At 37.5% G+C, this 18,796-nt stretch overlaps 5 protein-coding genes across 8 annotated transcripts; 4 read left to right on the forward strand and 1 right to left on the reverse strand.

Annotated features, from left to right (window-relative positions):
• The first annotated feature begins 1,000 nt into the window (after positions 1-1,000).
• LOC127791994 (3-deoxy-manno-octulosonate cytidylyltransferase, mitochondrial) lies at positions 1,001-7,077 on the forward strand. Its single transcript, XM_052322264.1, has 9 exons — positions 1,001-1,248; positions 3,515-3,560; positions 4,314-4,400; positions 4,488-4,612; positions 5,131-5,270; positions 5,361-5,412; positions 5,543-5,653; positions 6,594-6,716; positions 6,760-7,077. The coding sequence occupies exons 1-8, from the start codon at positions 1,015-1,017 to the stop codon at positions 6,684-6,686; spliced, it is 888 nt and encodes a 295-aa protein (XP_052178224.1). The 5' UTR covers positions 1,001-1,014; the 3' UTR covers positions 6,687-6,716; positions 6,760-7,077.
• A 466-nt stretch (positions 7,078-7,543) lies between these two features.
• Positions 7,544-8,407, reverse strand: LOC127791999 (dynein light chain 1, cytoplasmic-like). The gene is made up of 2 exons (XM_052322271.1): positions 7,929-8,407; positions 7,544-7,841 (listed from the first exon to the last, which is right to left on the reverse strand). Exons 1-2 carry the CDS (start codon positions 8,184-8,186, stop codon positions 7,677-7,679), a joined length of 423 nt encoding a protein of 140 aa, XP_052178231.1. The 5' UTR covers positions 8,187-8,407; the 3' UTR covers positions 7,544-7,676.
• A 1,073-nt stretch (positions 8,408-9,480) lies between these two features.
• LOC127791998 (uncharacterized) lies at positions 9,481-11,940 on the forward strand. 2 transcript variants are annotated; one of them, XM_052322270.1, is made up of 2 exons: positions 9,481-9,895; positions 11,304-11,940. In XM_052322270.1, exons 1-2 carry the CDS (start codon positions 9,640-9,642, stop codon positions 11,606-11,608), a joined length of 561 nt encoding a protein of 186 aa, XP_052178230.1. In that variant the 5' UTR covers positions 9,481-9,639; the 3' UTR covers positions 11,609-11,940. The 2 variants fall into 2 exon arrangements, with proteins under 2 accessions (XP_052178230.1, XP_052178229.1); XM_052322269.1 differs by having other exon boundaries at positions 9,487-9,895; positions 11,295-11,940.
• Positions 11,941-13,220: 1,280 nt separating this feature from the next.
• On the forward strand, positions 13,221-15,797 carry LOC127791996 (E3 ubiquitin-protein ligase RMA1H1-like). Of its 2 annotated transcripts, none has more exons than XM_052322267.1 (2): positions 13,221-13,386; positions 14,899-15,797. In XM_052322267.1, exon 2 carries the CDS (start codon positions 14,904-14,906, stop codon positions 15,624-15,626), a length of 723 nt encoding a protein of 240 aa, XP_052178227.1. In that variant the 5' UTR covers positions 13,221-13,386; positions 14,899-14,903; the 3' UTR covers positions 15,627-15,797. The 2 variants fall into 2 exon arrangements, with proteins under 2 accessions (XP_052178227.1, XP_052178228.1); XM_052322268.1 differs by lacking the exon at positions 13,221-13,386 and adding an exon at positions 13,395-14,712.
• Positions 15,798-15,949: 152 nt separating this feature from the next.
• LOC127791995 (expansin-A12) lies at positions 15,950-18,414 on the forward strand. 2 transcript variants are annotated; one of them, XM_052322265.1, is made up of 3 exons: positions 15,950-17,312; positions 17,531-17,840; positions 17,951-18,414. In XM_052322265.1, exons 1-3 carry the CDS (start codon positions 17,159-17,161, stop codon positions 18,261-18,263), a joined length of 777 nt encoding a protein of 258 aa, XP_052178225.1. In that variant the 5' UTR covers positions 15,950-17,158; the 3' UTR covers positions 18,264-18,414. The 2 variants fall into 2 exon arrangements, with proteins under 2 accessions (XP_052178225.1, XP_052178226.1); XM_052322266.1 differs by having other exon boundaries at positions 17,219-17,352.
• The last annotated feature ends 382 nt before the right edge of the window (positions 18,415-18,796 follow it).

The following is an 18,796-nucleotide window of genomic DNA, read 5'->3' on the forward strand; positions in this document are numbered from 1 at the left end:
AAATTCACCCAGCCCACCCTTCTCTTCTCCTTCCTCTCTCGACCTCCCTCTCGCTCACGGCTCACCCTCGCTGCCTCTCGCTCTTTGCCTCCTCTTCTCTTGCTCGTCTCCTCACGCTCACCCTTCTCTTCTCCTTCCTCCCTCTCTCTTGCTCTCACTCGCCCTTGCTCCCTGCCTCTCTTGCTCTAGCTCGCCCTCCAGCTCTCGCTGCCTTTCTCTTGCTCTCGCTCGCCCTCGCTGCCTCTCGCCCTCGCTCTCTGCTTGACTGCCTCTATCAGTCTCTCTTCCTCTCGCTCGCCCTCGCCCCCACGCTCGCTCGGCCAGTCGGCCTCGTCCTCTTGCTCGCTACCCTGGCCCCTACCTCTGATTCAGCCATTTAGGTCTCCGTTTTACACCCCCCCCCCCCCCCCCCAAACATCCAGATTTGCTTCATTCGAGCCTAGGTATGTTTTCTCTTCTTTCAGTTCTTTGATTCTCTCGATTGACAGCTAAATCTCAATAGTTTTTCTATTTTTTGCCCATATTTTTTTTTTACTTGTTTATGCTTGATTTGTTGTTGAAATCGCTGCCTTTTTTCAGCAAGTTTTAAGTAAGTGATTTTGTCGTTTATGCTTGATTTGTTGTGTCTGCTTGCCTATTTAACTACTTTATTTCGCTAGGAACTTAGGAATTGGTGTGGCTGGAAGCCTGGAATTTGTTATTGTGAATCTGTTATTGAATATTTGAATCGACAATAATAGATGTAGACTCTGCTGTAGGTGAATTTTATGCATTGAAGAAGAGCATATAGGCGAAGTGGTAAACACGATGCGTTTTAGTCTTTTGCTGTGGATTTTGGATTTTGGTTTGGGATGGCGTCATCTCTCAAGAATCAGGGAGTCTCATTACCTTCAAATTTATTAATGGTCCCGTTTGTGGGTCGCATGTTAACCTTGAATATTATATCCTGCCTGTGCTGTGTTGCCGCAATTTAATTGCTACCTGTTGTTGATCCACTTTGCGCCAAAGTGCTCAATGGCAATCGACACTCCATCATCATCATCATCATCATCCAGCAAAGCATGGGTCCTGCAAGGACTGGCGTTTGGAGCGGCGGTCGCGGTGGCACTCGGCACCCGAGCCTACCTTTCCCTCGGCCGATCCGCCAAGTTCCGGTCTCGAGTTGTCGGCATTATACCTGCCCGTTTCGCTTCCTCTCGCTTCCCGGGCAAACCTCTCGTTCACATCCTCGGGAAACCCATGATCCAGGTACGTAATCGGCCAACACTGTACGCCGTATTTGCATTTGCGCTTTTCCTTGCTCTAAAGACATCTCTACTCGTGTGTGTCGCGAATTGTGATTTTGTCTTGCTTTTGTTACCACATTTTGTTCCCTTTTGTTTATTGCTTGTCAGATCTACTGTCTGCTTGTTCGAATCAGAGTCCATTCGTGGAATTGACCATTAGTATAGATGTTTCATGGTGCTCACATAAATTTTGATTAGGTTTGTGTAGTCTTTGGCTCCAAACTCTAGCTCTGACCCTATGGGCTGAGAGATCAAATTGAAACGAGGTTTAATGATAAGAATTTTATAAACGAGGTCATGAAAGATGTAGAGATAGCATGAGGGGAGAGGGGGAGCCGAGAGTTGCATTGCCATTCAGCGATAGTCCTGCATTTGTGGTGTGCTGAGGAAGTTGGATCAGACACAAAACTGTCCCTTTGATATATTTTTGATAATTGGAAACTTTTTACAAGCAGGAATTTGCATTTTAAGCTGGCAATTGGGCCTTTGTGATTTAACTGTCCCAGACATAGTATATTTGACATACATATGGTAAGAAGTTGAAATATGCAACTAATTATACATTTGGGGGGTCCAATAGGGATACCGGCCTTCATGACTGGTTCTTTGTGTTCTTGGTGTTGCACTAGACTGCATGTCTGTCAAAGAGCCTGCATTTCCTTTATGATTGGTGCTTGTGGAGGGAAAGAAATAAAAAGGCAATTCAGAGTTTGGAGAGCTCTGTTTTTTATTTCAAGGATTTCATTTTATCCACCTTATCTTTGTGTTTGAGGGAGTATAATATACACCCTTTTTCTTGTCATCTGTTGTTGAGATTTTGGATCTAGCTCCTTAGGTAGCACAAACTTCTACTTTCCTGCTCATTCTTTATATAGCATTCAGCCCCTTAAGGTGGTTTTTGTTTCTATATCCTTGTTTTCTCTTCAAAAAAGAAGATGATGATTGTAACATGGATATAAAGAATCTAGGAGGCAGGACCATATTATAGAAAACATGTTTGTTGAAAACTAGATCCTCCCACAGTATGATAAGTAGAATGTTTAATTTTCAAATGTGTGAACTAGTGAGAATTAAAACCTGATAAATATGTAAATAAAATTTGTAAATAATTGGTCTAAATTAACTTCAGATTTTGTGCTTATCTGGAGAGAAATAAGACATCTAGTCCATATTTTGGAGCTAAGGGTTGAACTAAAATCTTATCATACTGGAAATATGACATCAAGCCTACTGTGGAAGCTAAAAGGTAATTTGTGTCCCATTCTTCTTCATTGCTCCCATTCCTCCACCTCCCCCCCCCCCCCCCCCCCCCCAAACACACATACAAGCCAAATAAGAAAGTTAAATTATTATTTAGATTGAGAAATCCATCTACTGAGCTACTTTTCCAGTTGATGGATTTACTTTGATATACTTATCAGATCAGAATTGAATGCTTAGACATGCATGCATGAATCCATCTGTATTCTGATGCAAAACGCATTGTCTAACTTGCCTTTTGGATGAAGAGATGATTATTCAAGGGCTGAAATGTAGTTTTCTTGTCATGGAAGTGATGTTGAACCTTGTCTCGCTTCTTGCTTTCTTTGTCCATTTATTGTGCTTGAGTGCGCATAGAAAAGAGAGAGGTCCTTTGGACTTATCTGCATGGTAATGCTGGGATAGGGAGCAGTAATTTTAGTTTAGCTCACTGCATTCCAGTGCTTGTCTCTCAGTAAAATTGTCACAAAATATCACTTGATTGATTTAATTCATGTGTCAGTAAAATGGTTGCAAAATATCACTTGATTTGTCTCAATATTTTTATCTGGCAATCTATGGTGATAATTTCCTAGTTACTCCTTGTCATAGATAAGTTTGCTTTTGTTGTCTACGACCTGAGTTTCACAAGTTAAATACTCAGTCATGTCAATTGAAGTTCTCGTCAGGCTCAAGGGTAGCTGCAAAGGAGAACATGACTACATATGTAGAACTCTCTCACTGGCTTATTGTGCACTATTTTTATTATTATATCATTTAAGATTTCAACTTTGAGTAACCTGCATATTTCTCAAACATGATACTGTTTACAAGTTCACCAGTCACAAATGATCTTGCTTCTACCCACAAATTCACTGCTTTAGCAGTTATAGTCTTAGCTTCTAGCAGTACTTTGTAGTATATCTTAGATAGATATATGATAAGACATCATAAATGCTACACTTACTCCTGTAGTATCTTGTCTGCAGAGAACATGGGAAAGGGCAAAAATGGCGACTACATTGGATCGAATTGGTAAGTCTTGGATTTCATCCAATTTTACTTCTCCTGGAACAGAGATTCTTTGCTGCAGATAAGTCATACATATCCCTAAAAAGAGGATGGTGATGGTCTACATCAACTTGATTCAGTGTCGAGATAGAATGCTACTTTTTACTAGCCAAATTCAGTTCTAGTTAGACATAGCTAAGTAATTAACACACTTTAATCCAAGTAATCGGGTTTGATATATGGATATTATCTCCTTTAGTTACCTCTACTTAAGTCATATCTTCAATTAAGTTTATCGCTTTCTAAGAAGCACATATAGATACCGATGTTCATCGAACATGTATCTTATTCCTGTATTACTTGTTGAAAATTTGGAGACTCTTTGAACACTTAGAAGACACAATGAGCATATGGGGACAATGTAAGGTTGCTGCTTATTACACATGTAACAGATTGCAAGTTCAAAGAAAATAACTTGAAATGTGAAATTGAATGTTCTGTTACTATCATGATAAATACAATAACTTAAAATGTGAAATACAGACACTGATGCTGCAAGAATGATAAATAGGACTTTGGTCATTATTATGATGATTATTATGATTTTAGACATTGTTATTTTTATTCTTAATTCTTATTGTTCTTGTTATTATTATAAGCAAGATTGTTGACATTGTTGCATAAGGATGCTAGTAAGCACACTTCTGTACCTGGGATCTCTCCTTGGCTCTTTGGTTTTCTTGTGTAGTTTCTTATCTTAGTGTTTCTATGCTCAAGTTGTGGCAACTGATGATGAAAAGATTGCTGAATGTTGTCGAGGATTTGGTGCTGATGTGATAATGACATCAGAATCTTGCAGAAATGGTAACAGTCACATTTGTTAGTGTCATGTATTTTCTTCCAGAGTTTTATTAGGTTTGTTCAATTGCTAAGGTTGTATCCCCGTGGCAGGTACCGAGCGTTGTAATGAAGCACTGCAAAAGCTTGACAAAAAGTATGATATCGTTGTCAACATTCAAGGGGATGAACCTCTATTTGAGCCAGAAATAGTAGATGGGATTGTCAAAGCACTGCAGGTAAATTTATTTGTTCTTTTCTAACAATGAAGTGTCACTATGACCTAAGAAACAAAGAATTTGTTTTATTCTATTCTTATCATCAACATGATGTATCATTTGAACACAGTGAAACACCAGGATGGATATGATTCCTGGTTAATCAATTAAGATTGAAAAGAGTATGAGATATTTTGTTTGAGTTTCACTCAGAAATGACTGGCCTAACTCTTTGTCAAGTTTGATTCTTGGTATTAAAACTCATATCCAAAAGTGCTCATAGCTGAAAATTCATCTAATAATCCCCATGAACAATTATGGAAGTTTTAAGCACTGCTGGTGAATTGCAGAGATTAGGACTGAACACTGCATCTCCTCTCTTTTGGGTAGCAGGAGATACCATTCATTCGAACATTGGATGATGCAAGTTATTGGAACCATCTTTTTTGTGTTTAATATTATGGAAATTATTTCCTTTAGGTCAAAGTTCTCTGTTGATATTCTATACTATAGACCTGAATTATTTGATTTCACTGTAGGGAGCCCCAGATGCAGTGTTTAGCACTGCTGTCACATCTCTCAAACCTGAGGACGCATTTGATCCAAACCGAGTGAAATGTGTGGTTGATACTTCTGGTTATGCAATATATTTTTCAAGAGGACTGATTCCATACAATAAGTCAGTGTTTTCATAGTATTATATATGGTAGCAGTTCTGCCTATTATCTGCTGCATGGCAAAATTGATGAACTATTATTACTGAATACAGGTCTGGGAAAGTCAATCCTCAATTCCCATATCTGCTTCATCTTGGAATTCAGGTACCATATGAAATATTTCCGGCTAAGAAACTTTATCTCCTTTTTTCTTCTCTTGTGATGCAGTATTATGTGTTCTAATTTTGTTTACCAACTTTTGAGAAAATAATATGTTGTTTCCATATCATGACAGAGCTATGATACAAAGTTCCTTAGGATATATCCTGAGCTGCTGCCTACTCCGCTGCAACTAGAGGAGGATCTGGAACAACTAAAAGTCCTTGAGAATGGATACAAGATGAAGGTCTGACTACAAATTTCTTTCCCTCATTTTTTCAGCACATTTCACCTTTTTCTCATTTCTATGAATCAGTTATTTCAATATTATGATATTTTGACATTTGAATGCACTAGGATTTGAAAACATTGATTTGAGCAGTATTACTAAGCCCACTTGTTTTCCTTACAATTTTTAAAGCCATTATTAGTAGGATTTGGTACAAACTTGTGCCACCTGCATTCAAATTCTTCCATGCTAGCTGCTGATAAAAATGGAATTTCAATTCATTTTCATGATATTTAGATTCTTGGCCTTGCCAAGATTTACCAGTTTACCCTTTCTTCTACTGTCCACACATAAGCGGTGATGGGACCAAAATCATGAGTAAGAAAAATGCCCATCCATTAGGAATGTAAATTTTGGTGATGAGTTCAAATATTAAGTTGAGGTCAACCATATGAAATACTTTCAATTGCATGATCTATCTCAAAATTGTATGGCAAATATGCAGAAAACTTTGAGGAACCACCTGGTGGTTGCTGCCTTAATGAATAACACTAGTCCTAAAAAGCTAGGACTTGGTTTCTAGTTTATTTAATTCTTGCTGAACTTTTCTATCCTATTAGCTTTCGCAGACCCTTTTATATCTCTGATTTCTATTACTAAACGTTATGCACAATTCTAGAAATTGCTTCCTGCTTCACATTCTCTGCTTTCTACTTTCATGCCCTTCTTTCAATTCTGATGCCTGAGTCTACAATTTGTGAATTGCATGCCAGATGGAAATGGTAAAACCATTTCTATTACATCTAACTGATTTGGAGCTGTCATCACACAGCCCAGATTTCTATTGCTGCAATTTTTAATTAACCTGAAATTTGAACCATCATGGATGGAGAATAGAGGCTAGAATATTTTTCTGTGATAGATCACTAACCATTAGTTGATCCTCTTGTTCTTTCAGGTGATAAAGGTCGACCATGAAGCCCATGGTGTTGATGCTCCAGAAGATGTTGAAAAGATAGAACGTTTTATGCACGAAAGGAACTTATCTTAAGTCTGTCCTTGCACAAGCCCCAATCAGTAATTAGTGCAGAGTGTGTGTGTGTGTGTGTGTGTGTGTATACATGTTGTCCAGAAGCATACTTGGGCTGGGTCCATTTACACACACAATTTCTTGTTCTTCACCGCCACCACCACCACTGTTCCTGGTCATCTTCCTTGAAATGCATTCCTCTAATGCTCTGAGCTAGTTTCTCCTCTTTATTTGATTTGAGTCAGGAACTTTACTTGCGGTATCACAACCCTTTCTTTAGCCCACCTTTTTGGTATTAATGAATATTAGCAGGGCACAATCACATATGCAGATCTGTTGGTTGTGTTAATTGTTGAAATTGGAACTAGAGGATGATCTAGCATGAAATATATTTGGTAAGTTCACGTGGTTATATATATATATATATGTTCCTTCACTGATTTGATGAACATATTGCAGCATCTTTCTTGATTCCAATCTATGAATAGACCTTCACATTGATTATTAGATAGTGGCTGGTTATCAAGCGGTGGCATTGTAGAATCTCCAGAGATAAATTGTTGTGAAATTAGGTATATTGGGGGGTGGGGTTTGAGAATTGAAATTATGGGTTTATCGTTTTTTGAATGGATCGTAGTTTCTTTTTTACTTGTGGATGTAGTAGGCATAATGAAAAATCACTATCAATTCGTGTCTCTAACTTGGTGTGTTTTGTGGGTATTACATAAAAGGATATAGAGAGAGAGAGAGAGAGAGAGAGAGAGAGAGGGATGAGAGGGATGCAAACAAACTTGATATTTTGGGATTGGGCTAAGTGTGAGGCACAACAATCAAAACATAAGACTATCACGCATTAAATTTAATAAATTATTAACAAATATAAAATGTATTACTATAATACGAGTATTATTAAAAATATCATAAATAAAGTGTTCACATAACCAAAATACATAATGTGTGTATTATGCCATTTGCATATATATATATCTAAAGGCAAAGGTGTGGTTGAGATCAGTCAACTTCATTGACCAAGTGGACCTCCGTTTTGAAGAGGAGAAAACAGAGATCGGAGCCGATGGAGAAGTAGAGAAACCCTCCCGGCGAGTGAGTTACGAAGGATCCGAAGCTCTTCCCCACCACGCAGTGCCACGCCGGCCCGTACATCCCGTCAAACTCCTTTACAATAAGTACACCAATGCAATGATGATGAGAAGATGATGATGATGATATTAATATACACAGGAACAGGATATAGGTACATACCTTTTTGAGGCATCGAGCGAGGAGGGAGGGGTTAGGGCGGTGGCTGCAGGAATCGAGCAGCGATCGGGCGTAGCGTAGGGCAAACTCTTGCATGGTGGGCGGCATGTCGGCTGATCTCAGCCGCACGTTCAGGCTGATTGCTATGGCCGCCAGCTTCGCTTCTTCCCCGGCGCCGGCGCCGGCCTCTCCCAATTTCTTTTTCACGGCTTGCTTCGGTCTGATCGGTCTCGTGGTCTTCTTCTCCATGAGATTTCTCATTTATCTTCTGCTTCTGCTTCTGCTATACATGTATATAATATATATGTATTAGTTGTCGGCGATGGAGAGATTTGGTGCAGACTGGCCGTAATCTTTTGACTAATATAGATGATTTCTTCTACATGTGAATGAAACGAATGATATTTTTTAAGTTTGCAAATAGTGGACCCACCCACCCACAAATACGTTTTTATTAACACAGAGAGAGAGAGAGAGAGAGAGGAAGGAGGGGAGTTGTTGGGAAGAAGAATGGAATGGTCTGAGTCTGAGATATTGACTGCCGTCAGTCATGCGCTTCAAATTTCAAAGACACCTCCAAAGCATGCCCCACTCTCCTTCTCCTTCCTCGTTTGTTATATATAAATATATATATATATACATACATATATATAGGTATGGGTCAGAACCTACGAAGGTATTCCCCTCTCAAGTAAATCTTATATTATCTGGCTTAAATAGATAGTAGAACAATTTTTATATATTTACTTTGAAGTGTTATAAATTAGGATTATAAATAAGTTTGTCATTTATGAATGAGCCGATGTTAGATTTAATAAAAGTTTATTTGAATTTATTCATTAAGATAAATAAATCAAAATTAAATTTAATTTAAATATTTAATTTATAAATAAGATGAACTTGAATTTAATAAAACTTAATTTATTAAAATTTACAAATATGTTCTATTAGAAGATCGTGAATATTAATAAATTTTATTAAAGAGACGCGTAAATAAGAAATTCATGAATAGTTTGTGAAGAAAATTATTTATAAATATATTAATATATTTATTTATAATTTTATACATATAATATTTAACATAAAGTTATTAATATTTAAATTATTATAATAATATAATTAATTTAAATATATTTAAAATTATTTTATACATTAATTTATTAATTTATAATATAATAAAATAATAAATTAAATTTAAATAACATATTTTGACTAACTTGAGCTCAACAATAAGTGTTCAGTTCAACTCGTCGATCTTTTGATGAGTAAAGGTTTAAGACTTTAGTCAAATTCAAACTCAAGCCTAAAAATTGACTCGTGAGATAAGTTCAAATTTAATAAAACTCGACTCTAACTAGGTTCGATTACAATCTTAATTTATAATAAGGCCCAACTCTTAAGGCCATTTAATAGGGTCCCTTAGGCTATGCTAAGCTAAGCCAAATGGGCTCTTCGGGCCCAATCCTAGGCCCAAAAGAAACTTAGGCCCCCAGATCCAATCGTTGTTCATCTTTCGTCTCTCTGTCTCCCTCACTCACTCACTTGACACAACCGTCGTCCACTCGTCTATAAGCACGAACGATAAAAACCAAACGAAAACCAGCCAGCCACTCATCAGAGGACCACCAGCTCCCCTGTCTCCGTGAAGAGCATCGCCATTCAGTCCTCTCTCTCTCTCTCTCTCTCTCTCTCTCTCTCTCTCTCGGAAGCTCCGATGGCTCGCGTCCTCGAAACTCTCGCTGTCCCTCGGGCTTCCTCCGTCCCAGCCTCCACGATGGCTCCGATGGGGACGACTTCGTCGGTTTCTGCACTCCCCGGCAGCCAGAAATCCCTCGAATTGCCTCGGTTCAGAGGCCTCAGGATCCAAACTAGTTGTAGGACTCGATCATTGGCATCGTTTAGTTCCAGTTCCAGAATCGTACGCCCTGGGGCGCGAATCGTCTGCGAGGCTCCGCAGACTGCCGTTGAAGGTAAATCAATCTACCTGTTGCAATCCTAGCTTCTATATTTACCTGCTTATGGGACCGGACGATAGTAGCAAGACTGTGAATTGATCGGTAGCAGAGATCTTATCAATAGGTGAACTTTTATTGATGAATTTCACTTTCGCTTGTTAATGGAGCTCAGTGCTTCACATTATTTGGAAGGTGACATTGAAATAACGACTAAACTTTTCTTGTTTTGTAGAAATCCTGTGCTGATTCAAATGTATGAATATGGAAAGGATCTAAGAAACTTATCATTTTGAACAAATTAAGTACAATTATGGAGTTTGTGGTTATTGTTTTAATGTTTAGAAGATGCTTTGCTTATACTTAAGGCAAGAACAAATCCTTTTCCTGATCCAAAACGGGATAATTTCTGGCTTTGAACTGTTTGTTGAACATCTACTTGTGCCTTCCTTTTTCTTTTGGTAACCGCTAGCCATCTCCCTCCATAAAAGAATAAATCATCTGAAAACTGCTTAGGAAAATGCAAATGAAGTATCCTATATTGGAACCAGAATGCATTCAAATGCTTTCTGTATTTGTTTTCTCGTTTTCATTTCCAATGCAGTACATCAAACAAGAGGAATTGCCGCTTGCTTCTTGAATTTTGGATGCAAAATCAATTGGATTCAATAGATTTAACAAGCACTATTGTTTGGGACCCCAATTTCGATCTAGTTTGTGACTGTTAAACAGTAAAGATTGTTGATTTCAAGCCTGTTAGGACTCCTTATGGAGATACAGAACTACATTTCTCAATCTATCCATTTGACACTTGTTCTTTGTGAACTGCTAGGGGTGCTCCTGGAGATGTAAAACTTCAGCTACAGGATTTTTTTAACTTCATTTTGACATAATAAATTTGGCATGTTCTTGACATGCTTCCTTTAAGAAGAGAAATCCATAGAATTATCCATTTCTGGTAGCAAATAGGCTGGAAGTGCATGAAGTATTTCAAGTTTGGTAGGCTTTCTAAGTCTTAAAGAATATCTGTACTCTAAGACTTAAGAAGAACTTTTTTTTTTCTTTTGGAAGATTGAATCTGCGTCAAGAGATCATAGGCGACCTCTAAAAGCTCCTGAAATTCATGGAATGGTCTAAATTGGATTTAAAAAATAAATAAATGAGGCTTAATGACCTGCAAGAGTATATAAAGCAATTTTATACAGTGGCAAATAGTAAGGACGATTACAAACTGCGGTCGATTATATGAGATTGGGGCAAGTTGTTTGATCAATGATTGCTGTAATGAGAATTCCTGATTACGGGTGATAATAAGTATAAGCTGACTGGGGCAAGTTGGTTGTTGTCACTATTTCCGTTAGTAAAACAGTAGCTCTTAGTGGAAGTGACAAATCATGTGCTTCTTTAACAACTGCAGTTCCTGCAGCCACTGATGAAACCTGGAACTCACTTGTCCTCGAGTCTGATTGCCCTGTTCTGGTTGACTTCTGGGCTCCGTGGTGTGGTCCATGCCGGGTAATTGAACCTGTTATTGATGAATTAGCAAAGGAATATACTGGGAAGCTCAAATGCTACAAGGTGAACACCGATGAGAGTCCTTCAATTGCAACCAGATATGGGATCCGCAGCATCCCAACCGTCCTTATCTTCAAGAGTGGGGAGAAGAAAGGCTCAGTTAGCGGTGCTGTTCCTAAATCAACTCTGACCAATCTCATAGAGAAGTTCTTGTAAAGCCGGCAAGCTATGTAAATCCTTAAGACTTAGTGGAGCTGTCTCCATGCATAATGTTTCTTCCACCTGCAGCTTGTTGTGCCACAAGTGCAGCCAAGCTGTGTCAATAAATTCAATATGCACCTGCATAGTTACTAGTTGCTGCTGTACCTTCATGACCATGTTAGCTAACACTACATGTCTTACATTCCTCAAATCCCATTTAATACTCAGTTCCTTCTGAGTATTTTTTTATTTTGTATCAGTTGATTTGGATCATTGGTTGTGGCTGCCTTATTTTCTGTTAGTAATGCATGCTGCAAGTAGCGATGTTAATGGTGGGATTTGGTCCAGATCTAATGTAACACATTTAGTTATTGATATTTGAATAATGATCCGATTCTTGGACAGTCTCTAGCTCTAGCCCAAGTGGACACAATTGGGACGTGGCTGGCTTATCCACAGACAACCCATTTCAATGATTTTGAATTGGACCCGGAACCTCACTTCTTAATTTGACCCATCGAGATGACATGTCTCCTTCAGTCTTGTTTTTTTTTCTTTTTACTGCTGCAAGTCTTCTTTTTTAATAGTTTCTGCCACATGTGACGTGGTGCCCTCCTATTGCCCCCGTCCACGAGTGGGCCAAGCATAGAATTTTCCTAACCTTTATCCATGTAAACTGGTTGACTTTTAACATTCCACTTCTCAAAGACTACATATCTTATTGTCAATTTGACTAATTTATAATGAACACATTTTTTTTTTTATTTTGGCAAATTAACATGTCCTAAAAATGTATCTTCACTTATCCAAAATATTATTTAGATATTTATTTGTGACATTTTTTTATTATATTCGTGCATTGTTGTATATTTGCATTAATATTAACATAAAATATAATATATTAATTTGCAAATTTTATAGATGAATGTTTAACTTAATTAGTGTTTCAAAGTTGATCAAATAGTTGCTCAAACAAAAAAAAAACAAAACACAAGTAAATAGAAGTAATTTGTTGAATAAGTATTACTCAAGTAAAAATAATAAGTTCTGAGTAAGAATAAGTGTTACTTGAGTAAAAAAAAATATTATTCGATTAACTTTTATAAGTAAATTTTAATTTAAAAATATTATTTAATTAAAAAAATTTATTACTTGAATAAAAATGATATTATCATATTACTTAATTAAAAAATTTATCTTATTCAAGTAAAAATAATATTTCTGTTAGTTGTTTTATTTTAATTTTTTAAATAAGAGATTGAATCAAAATAAAATAATTTAAAAATCCTATCTAATTGATCTATAAATTGAACTGAATCAAATCGTTAATTTTAACCGATTTAATTTAGTTATTTTTATTTAATCGGAACTTTTTTCACCCTTAATGGCTTAGAAGAAGAGTCCTGCACTAGTAGAATTCCAATTTAAGCTCTCAAATTTATCAATATTTACCATCTACTACTAGGCTATCGTTCCAATTATTATAACTAACAAAGCTTTTAACAAGTGATGACTCATTTATCTCACGTGTCAATTCTATAAAAAATATTTTAAATAACCGTAATACCACGTCATCATGATGACCCGGAAACCGCCACGGTGCTTCAGAACTCAAAGACTCGCCCTGTTTATATTCGATCAGCGGCATCTGCCTCTCTCCCCAACTCAAAAAGAATCGCGCCGTTGACGCCGATCCAAAACCTTTTCCGATCATCACCGTTAGAGATATCACGGCAGAAGTTTTCTAGCGAAAGTAGCCTATACAGCCCCGTCTCCGCCTTTCTTCTCTACTGGTACGCGGGGATGATTAATTTCCGTCTCTCTTCTCATCTTCTTCTTCTTCTTCTTCTTTGCCAATTTGATGACAATATGGCACGTTGCTGCTCTCTTTGTGATCTTTTTCCATATTAATGATTTGTTTCTATTCGTGTTTCATATGTTGGAGGTCGTAAATCGCAAGAATCTTCTTGCCTATGTTTCTCTCTTTTTCTTTTTCAATCTGGAGGTTCATGTAATGCTGAGCAGAGCCCTTTCGGCTGATTTTAAAAGAACTTGTAGATCAGATTGCTATTACTCTTAACTCTTCTTCTTTTAAGATTACTAGTATTTCGAATTTTAGCAACCTGTGTAAGGAATGGATATTTAATCTGCATCGTTTGTTTGGCCTCCTGTCTAGTTCTTAGCTCCAAGTATTTGTCTTTTTCACTTTTGTTGCTTTCTATGTCCATCAAAGAAAGCTGCCAACATGGCCGTTAGTATAAAACCTGATCTTCAACCTTTCCTTGTGGGTTGGTTCTTTCCAAAAAATTGTATTGCTTTGAAATTGTGGCTTGTTCATGGGTATTATCAATTTGTCTTGAATAGTTTTTTGTTACTTGTGTGTCGAGAAATCTTCTTGGAATACGTGAAGTCTGGTCACTATCTAGTCGTTTTCATTTTTCTGGCAGCCACCTGAACTAATGTTTTAGACTTTAGTCGTTGCTTTCACGGGTTGCTTCACAAGTAGGGCAACTTGGTATTCTTATTTATATTTCACAAACAGATATGGTGTGAGCTGATTTTTAGATCTCTGTTATCAACTGTGGAACATACCTTCCTCTTTGTTGATGCCGATGAACCTATTGTTTGGAGTGTTTTAACGAAGTTTCTATTGCCCCCATCACATTCATGACAAAAATCTTGGCCTCCCGGTTTTCAAACGTTCTATTCACGTTAGTCATGATATTTGACCTAGTAACAGAAATAGTTGATTTTCTTACATGTCTATATTTTGTATTAATCAAAAATTTGAATGTTGATTGTCAGTATCCATTCTAGAAGGTCAAAGAAGTACTTCTCATCCTTAAATATGAATGGAGGGACCGTGTGGAAGTTGAGGTCCCCAATTTATTTGGCGCTGCTTACTCTCTATTGGTTACCCTTTTCATAAGTAGGGCCCAATGTGGGTGATCAAGGAACATCTGCCCTTAGCTTATCCTCCAATCCCTTGGCCAATCTGTCAAATGCAGATGCCTCCCCTGATGCTCTTTGTCTAATTTTTTGCTTTCATTTTTTAAGTACAACTTGTTTCAAAAGTAAATCTCTCTGGATTCTTGTTATGATATGATAAAAGTTCCCAGGTAAGGGTGCTTGGTTTCGGTTCAATCTTTATCTTTACTCCTGCAAATCCGCTCCTTTTTTTTCCTTTATATTCTCTTGTTAAGAAATGCTTAAAGGCGCATAATCATATATTCAACTGCCATTCAAGCTTATCTTATAGGCAACTTACTGAGACTCAGGTTGCTACTCCCTCATTTCTAAAACAGGGTTGATGATGGCCTACGAGCACACCATTCAAGAACCTGCAGGCCAGTTTGGATCTGATGGGAATGTTTCCCTGAAGCAAAAGTGGGAATCAATTCCAACTCGAACCACAACTTCTGAAGATGGGAACGATGATTTCGATTGCAATATTTGCCTAGACTCGGCGCATGACCCTGTGGTCACCTTCTGTGGTCACCTGTACTGCTGGCCTTGTATTTATAAGTGGCTCCATGTGCAAAAATCTTCTCTTGAACCAGATGAGGACCCCAAGTGCCCTGTCTGCAAGGCTAACGTTTCCCAGTCATTATTGGTCCCTTTATACGGGCGTGGAACATCAAAATCCGAAGCCCAGAGGCCTCAAATGGATGTGGCCGCTCCTCGCAGACCCCCTGCTTCTCCTCGTCCAAATCAGCAGCTCCATTCTTATCCTCTCGTTTCACACCCTCGCCCATTAATTCATCGCCCACAACACTACTCCCCTTACCCTTACCCTTATGGTGGTGATTATTCTTCCACGACCGGTATCTTCAGTCCAAGAGTTGGCATGTTCCGGGAGATGGTGTTTGCGAGGATGTTGGGGAATCCAGGCTCAGGGACAAGTTTATTTCCTTATCCACACACTAATGGCAGGCGTAGGATGAGAAGGCAGGAGATGCAGATTGACAAGTCTCTCAGTCGAGTGTCCATCTTTCTCTTTTGTTGCATCATTCTGTGCCTTCTCTTGTTTTGAGTCTCTTCTGATCTTGTCTTGCCCTCTGTATAGTGCTGTGAAGAAGTTATGGGGTTTGATTTGATGAGTTCATCAACGGTTAGGAATAGGTTAGCATGCTCTGTAAGTCAATAACATCCCATATATATATATATATATATATTTAAAAGGAGTGATTATCCTTAAATCCAATATATATTTGGAGCTAGCAACAAATTAAAATATGTAATGCTAATTATTGCTGTTTATTATGCCATATATAGATATCAATATATCCTTGAGAATAATAATAAAAATAATAATCATAATAGATTTCTTCAATTGAAAACTAGAGGAACTTTTAAAATTATTATAAAATTTTAAATTATTTAACGCAATATTACACTTTTTAAACAATTGAACACATCACGTTCTAAGATGGAGATTCACACAAGTAGAACTTGTGATTGGCAGTAGTAGTGAGTTCCTACCCTAGAGCCAGCCTGATGTTTGGCCAAATTTTGCTCATTTAGGTATTGTTGTCTTTAAATAATTTTTATATTTAGAAGATTTTTGATTATTTTGAACTCGCTATCTCGCTACTCCCTAGCTAGTAGCTAGTTCCAATAATAAGTTTTGTTTGCATGAATTCCATGTCATTTAAAATTCTCTTGATATGACTACGTATTAATATTTAATATATTATATTAATATAATACACAATATTAAGACATTGTGTGTGCTTCGCCACCATAAACTATATATAATGCTTGTTTAGGGAATATATATTTTTTGGATGGTCTTAAAATGCGATCTGGTAGAGATCTTTCTTTTAATATATTTGTATAATTTATTCTTTTTTATTGTTAAGAGCAGTGATGGAGTCGGGATTTTGGGTCAGCTGGAAAGCAAAAGTCTCAAGTTTATATACTAAATTTTGTTGTCATTATTTAATTGTCCTCATATATTTTTTTATTTTAGGAGGGTAAATGTTAGAGAGTATTATAATTTATATGCACAACCTATCATTAAATATTATATGTAGTTCCACTCCTATATTTCTTTATTTTTTATCTATATATATATTTTGATCTTTTGTTGGAGGGTTCGGGCTTAATAACATTTCCGTCTTTAGAAATTTATCTGAAAATTAAGTACACCGACAGGGATGAGTATGAAATTAAGACGCAGATAGATATAGAGAGCACATGCATGTGGTCTCTCTCTCTCTCAATGCTTTCTTCTTCAACTCACTCACAGACAGTCACAGCCTGCCGTCAGTTCGTACGTACCACATTACTCCGTACACCTTAAACGCGTCGATCGATCCACTTTTTATCCTTAATTTTACCAATATATTATATCTATATATATATATATATAATCACCGACTCCATTCCCGCGTTCTCTGTGCACATCTCTGGATTAATTATTCTAGCCTATATATAATTGGCTCCACTCTCTTAACACTTCCATATCGATCATCCATGCAGATCAACTACTACGAATCATTCTGATCTGAATATTACATTCATATCAGTTTCGAACATCACCGGCCGCCGGCGGCAATAATAATGGCCACTCTTCTCTATAATGCTTCCTTCTTCTTCTGGCAACTTTTTTTCCTTCTTCTGGGTTTCTCCTTCGCCGGAATCCATGGCCGGGGCTACCGTTGGCTTGACGCCCATGCAACTTTCTACGGCGCTAACCAAAGTCCATCCACCCCTGGTAATTAATTAAATGTGCATCTTTGCATGTTTAGCCCTTTGTAAGTTGTACGGGTGTAGTGTGTGTTCGAATGTTCGGATTCGGATGGATTCTATCTACAGACCCAATTCAATCTAACTGATAATGAAGCTCATTTTTCTAAAATTCCCTTTCTTTTTCGTTTCATTTGGTCAAATTTGTTTATATATATATATATATATATATATATGTTTCTTCAGGTGGGGCTTGTGGCTACGAAAATACATTCAGTGCCGGATTCGGGACGAACACGGCGGCAGTGAGCGGCGTTCTCTTCAGAGGGGGCGACGCGTGTGGCGCTTGCTACCAACTCATGTGCAACTACAGGGTGGACCCCAAGTGGTGCCTCCGCCGCCGCTCCATCAGCGTCACTGCCACCAACTTCTGCCCTCCCAACAACAATGGAGGGTGGTGCGATCCCCCTCGCCAGCACTTCGACTTGTCCATGCCTGCCTTCTTCCGGATAGCCAAGCAAGCCAACGAAGGCATCATCCCCGTACTCTATAGAAGGTACAATAATTATATATATATATATATATAGAGAGAGAGAGAGAGAGAGATTTGACATTAACTTGTTTTAACTTGACGATGTGGGGCGTTTTTGAATGGATTGAATGAAGGGTGGCATGCAGAAGGAAAGGAGGAGTCCGTTTCACTTTGAAGGGGCAACCGAATTTCAACATGGTGATGATCTCCAACGTGGGCGGGAGCGGCGAGATTAAGGCCGCCTGGATCAGAGGCTCCAAGAGCAGATCGTGGGTGGCAATGCGCCGGAACTGGGGCGCCAACTGGCAAACCGGCGTGGATCTCCGAAGCCAAACCCTCTCCTTCAAGCTGCTGTTGGCCGATGCCAAATCCCAGCGCTTCCTAAATGTTGTGCCTTCCTCTTGGCAATTTGGCCAATCTTTTGCTTCCAAAACTCAATTTATCTGATCTCGATGATATATATATATATATCATTATTATATATACTTAATGCATTAAGATTAACTGTCATTAATTACTTACCCCGTGTATTCTATCTTAAATGGTTCGTTCGATCGAGAACATTCCATATTCTCATATGTTCTTTGACTTTTCCCAATTGAGTTTGCAATTTACTCAATATTATTATTATAAGAAATGAAATGATTAATAGAAATATACATATATATGCTTGATTTGAGTCATTATTTAATTATTATATGCTGCTTCTCTTTTTTAAGGTAAATGTATTTTTATTTTGTCATCTCTTAACTTTTCTTTTTGTTACTTGGGTTATATACTTTTGCCCCCTTAAAATTATCATTTACTAAAAATGTGCAAGTTAAAAAATAAAATATTTTAATAAAATTTGAGTATATATATTATTATAACTTAAAGATTATAAATTTAAATCTTATTAGTAGAATTTATTTATTTATTTTTTAAATAAGTATTTTATAAATCTATTTTATTAACAAAAATTTGTAATCCGAAACAGCTCA

The sequence above is a fragment of the Diospyros lotus genome, chromosome 15, assembly GCF_014633365.1.
Source record: "Diospyros lotus cultivar Yz01 chromosome 15, ASM1463336v1, whole genome shotgun sequence".
Taxonomy (NCBI): domain Eukaryota; kingdom Viridiplantae; phylum Streptophyta; class Magnoliopsida; order Ericales; family Ebenaceae; genus Diospyros; species Diospyros lotus.

Coding starts and splice junctions, on each gene's coding strand:
- LOC127791994 (XM_052322264.1), top strand. CDS start 1,015: ATGGCAATCGACACTCCATCATCATCATCATCATCATCCAGCAAAGCA. Junction 1,249..3,514: donor TCGGGAAACCCATGATCCAG/GTACGTAATCGG, acceptor TCTTGTCTGCAG/AGAACATGGGAAAGGGCAAA. Junction 5,654..6,593: donor AGAATGGATACAAGATGAAG/GTCTGACTACAA, acceptor TTGTTCTTTCAG/GTGATAAAGGTCGACCATGA.
- LOC127791999 (XM_052322271.1), bottom strand. CDS start 8,186: ATGAGAAATCTCATGGAGAAGAAGACCACGAGACCGATCAGACCGAAG. Junction 7,842..7,928: donor TCGCTCGATGCCTCAAAAAG/GTATGTACCTAT, acceptor CTTATTGTAAAG/GAGTTTGACGGGATGTACGG.
- LOC127791998 (XM_052322269.1), top strand. CDS start 9,640: ATGGCTCGCGTCCTCGAAACTCTCGCTGTCCCTCGGGCTTCCTCCGTC. Junction 9,896..11,294: donor TCCGCAGACTGCCGTTGAAG/GTAAATCAATCT, acceptor TAACAACTGCAG/TTCCTGCAGCCACTGATGAA.
- LOC127791996 (XM_052322267.1), top strand. CDS start 14,904: ATGATGGCCTACGAGCACACCATTCAAGAACCTGCAGGCCAGTTTGGA.
- LOC127791995 (XM_052322265.1), top strand. CDS start 17,159: ATGGCCACTCTTCTCTATAATGCTTCCTTCTTCTTCTGGCAACTTTTT. Junction 17,313..17,530: donor CCAAAGTCCATCCACCCCTG/GTAATTAATTAA, acceptor ATGTTTCTTCAG/GTGGGGCTTGTGGCTACGAA. Junction 17,841..17,950: donor ATCCCCGTACTCTATAGAAG/GTACAATAATTA, acceptor GATTGAATGAAG/GGTGGCATGCAGAAGGAAAG.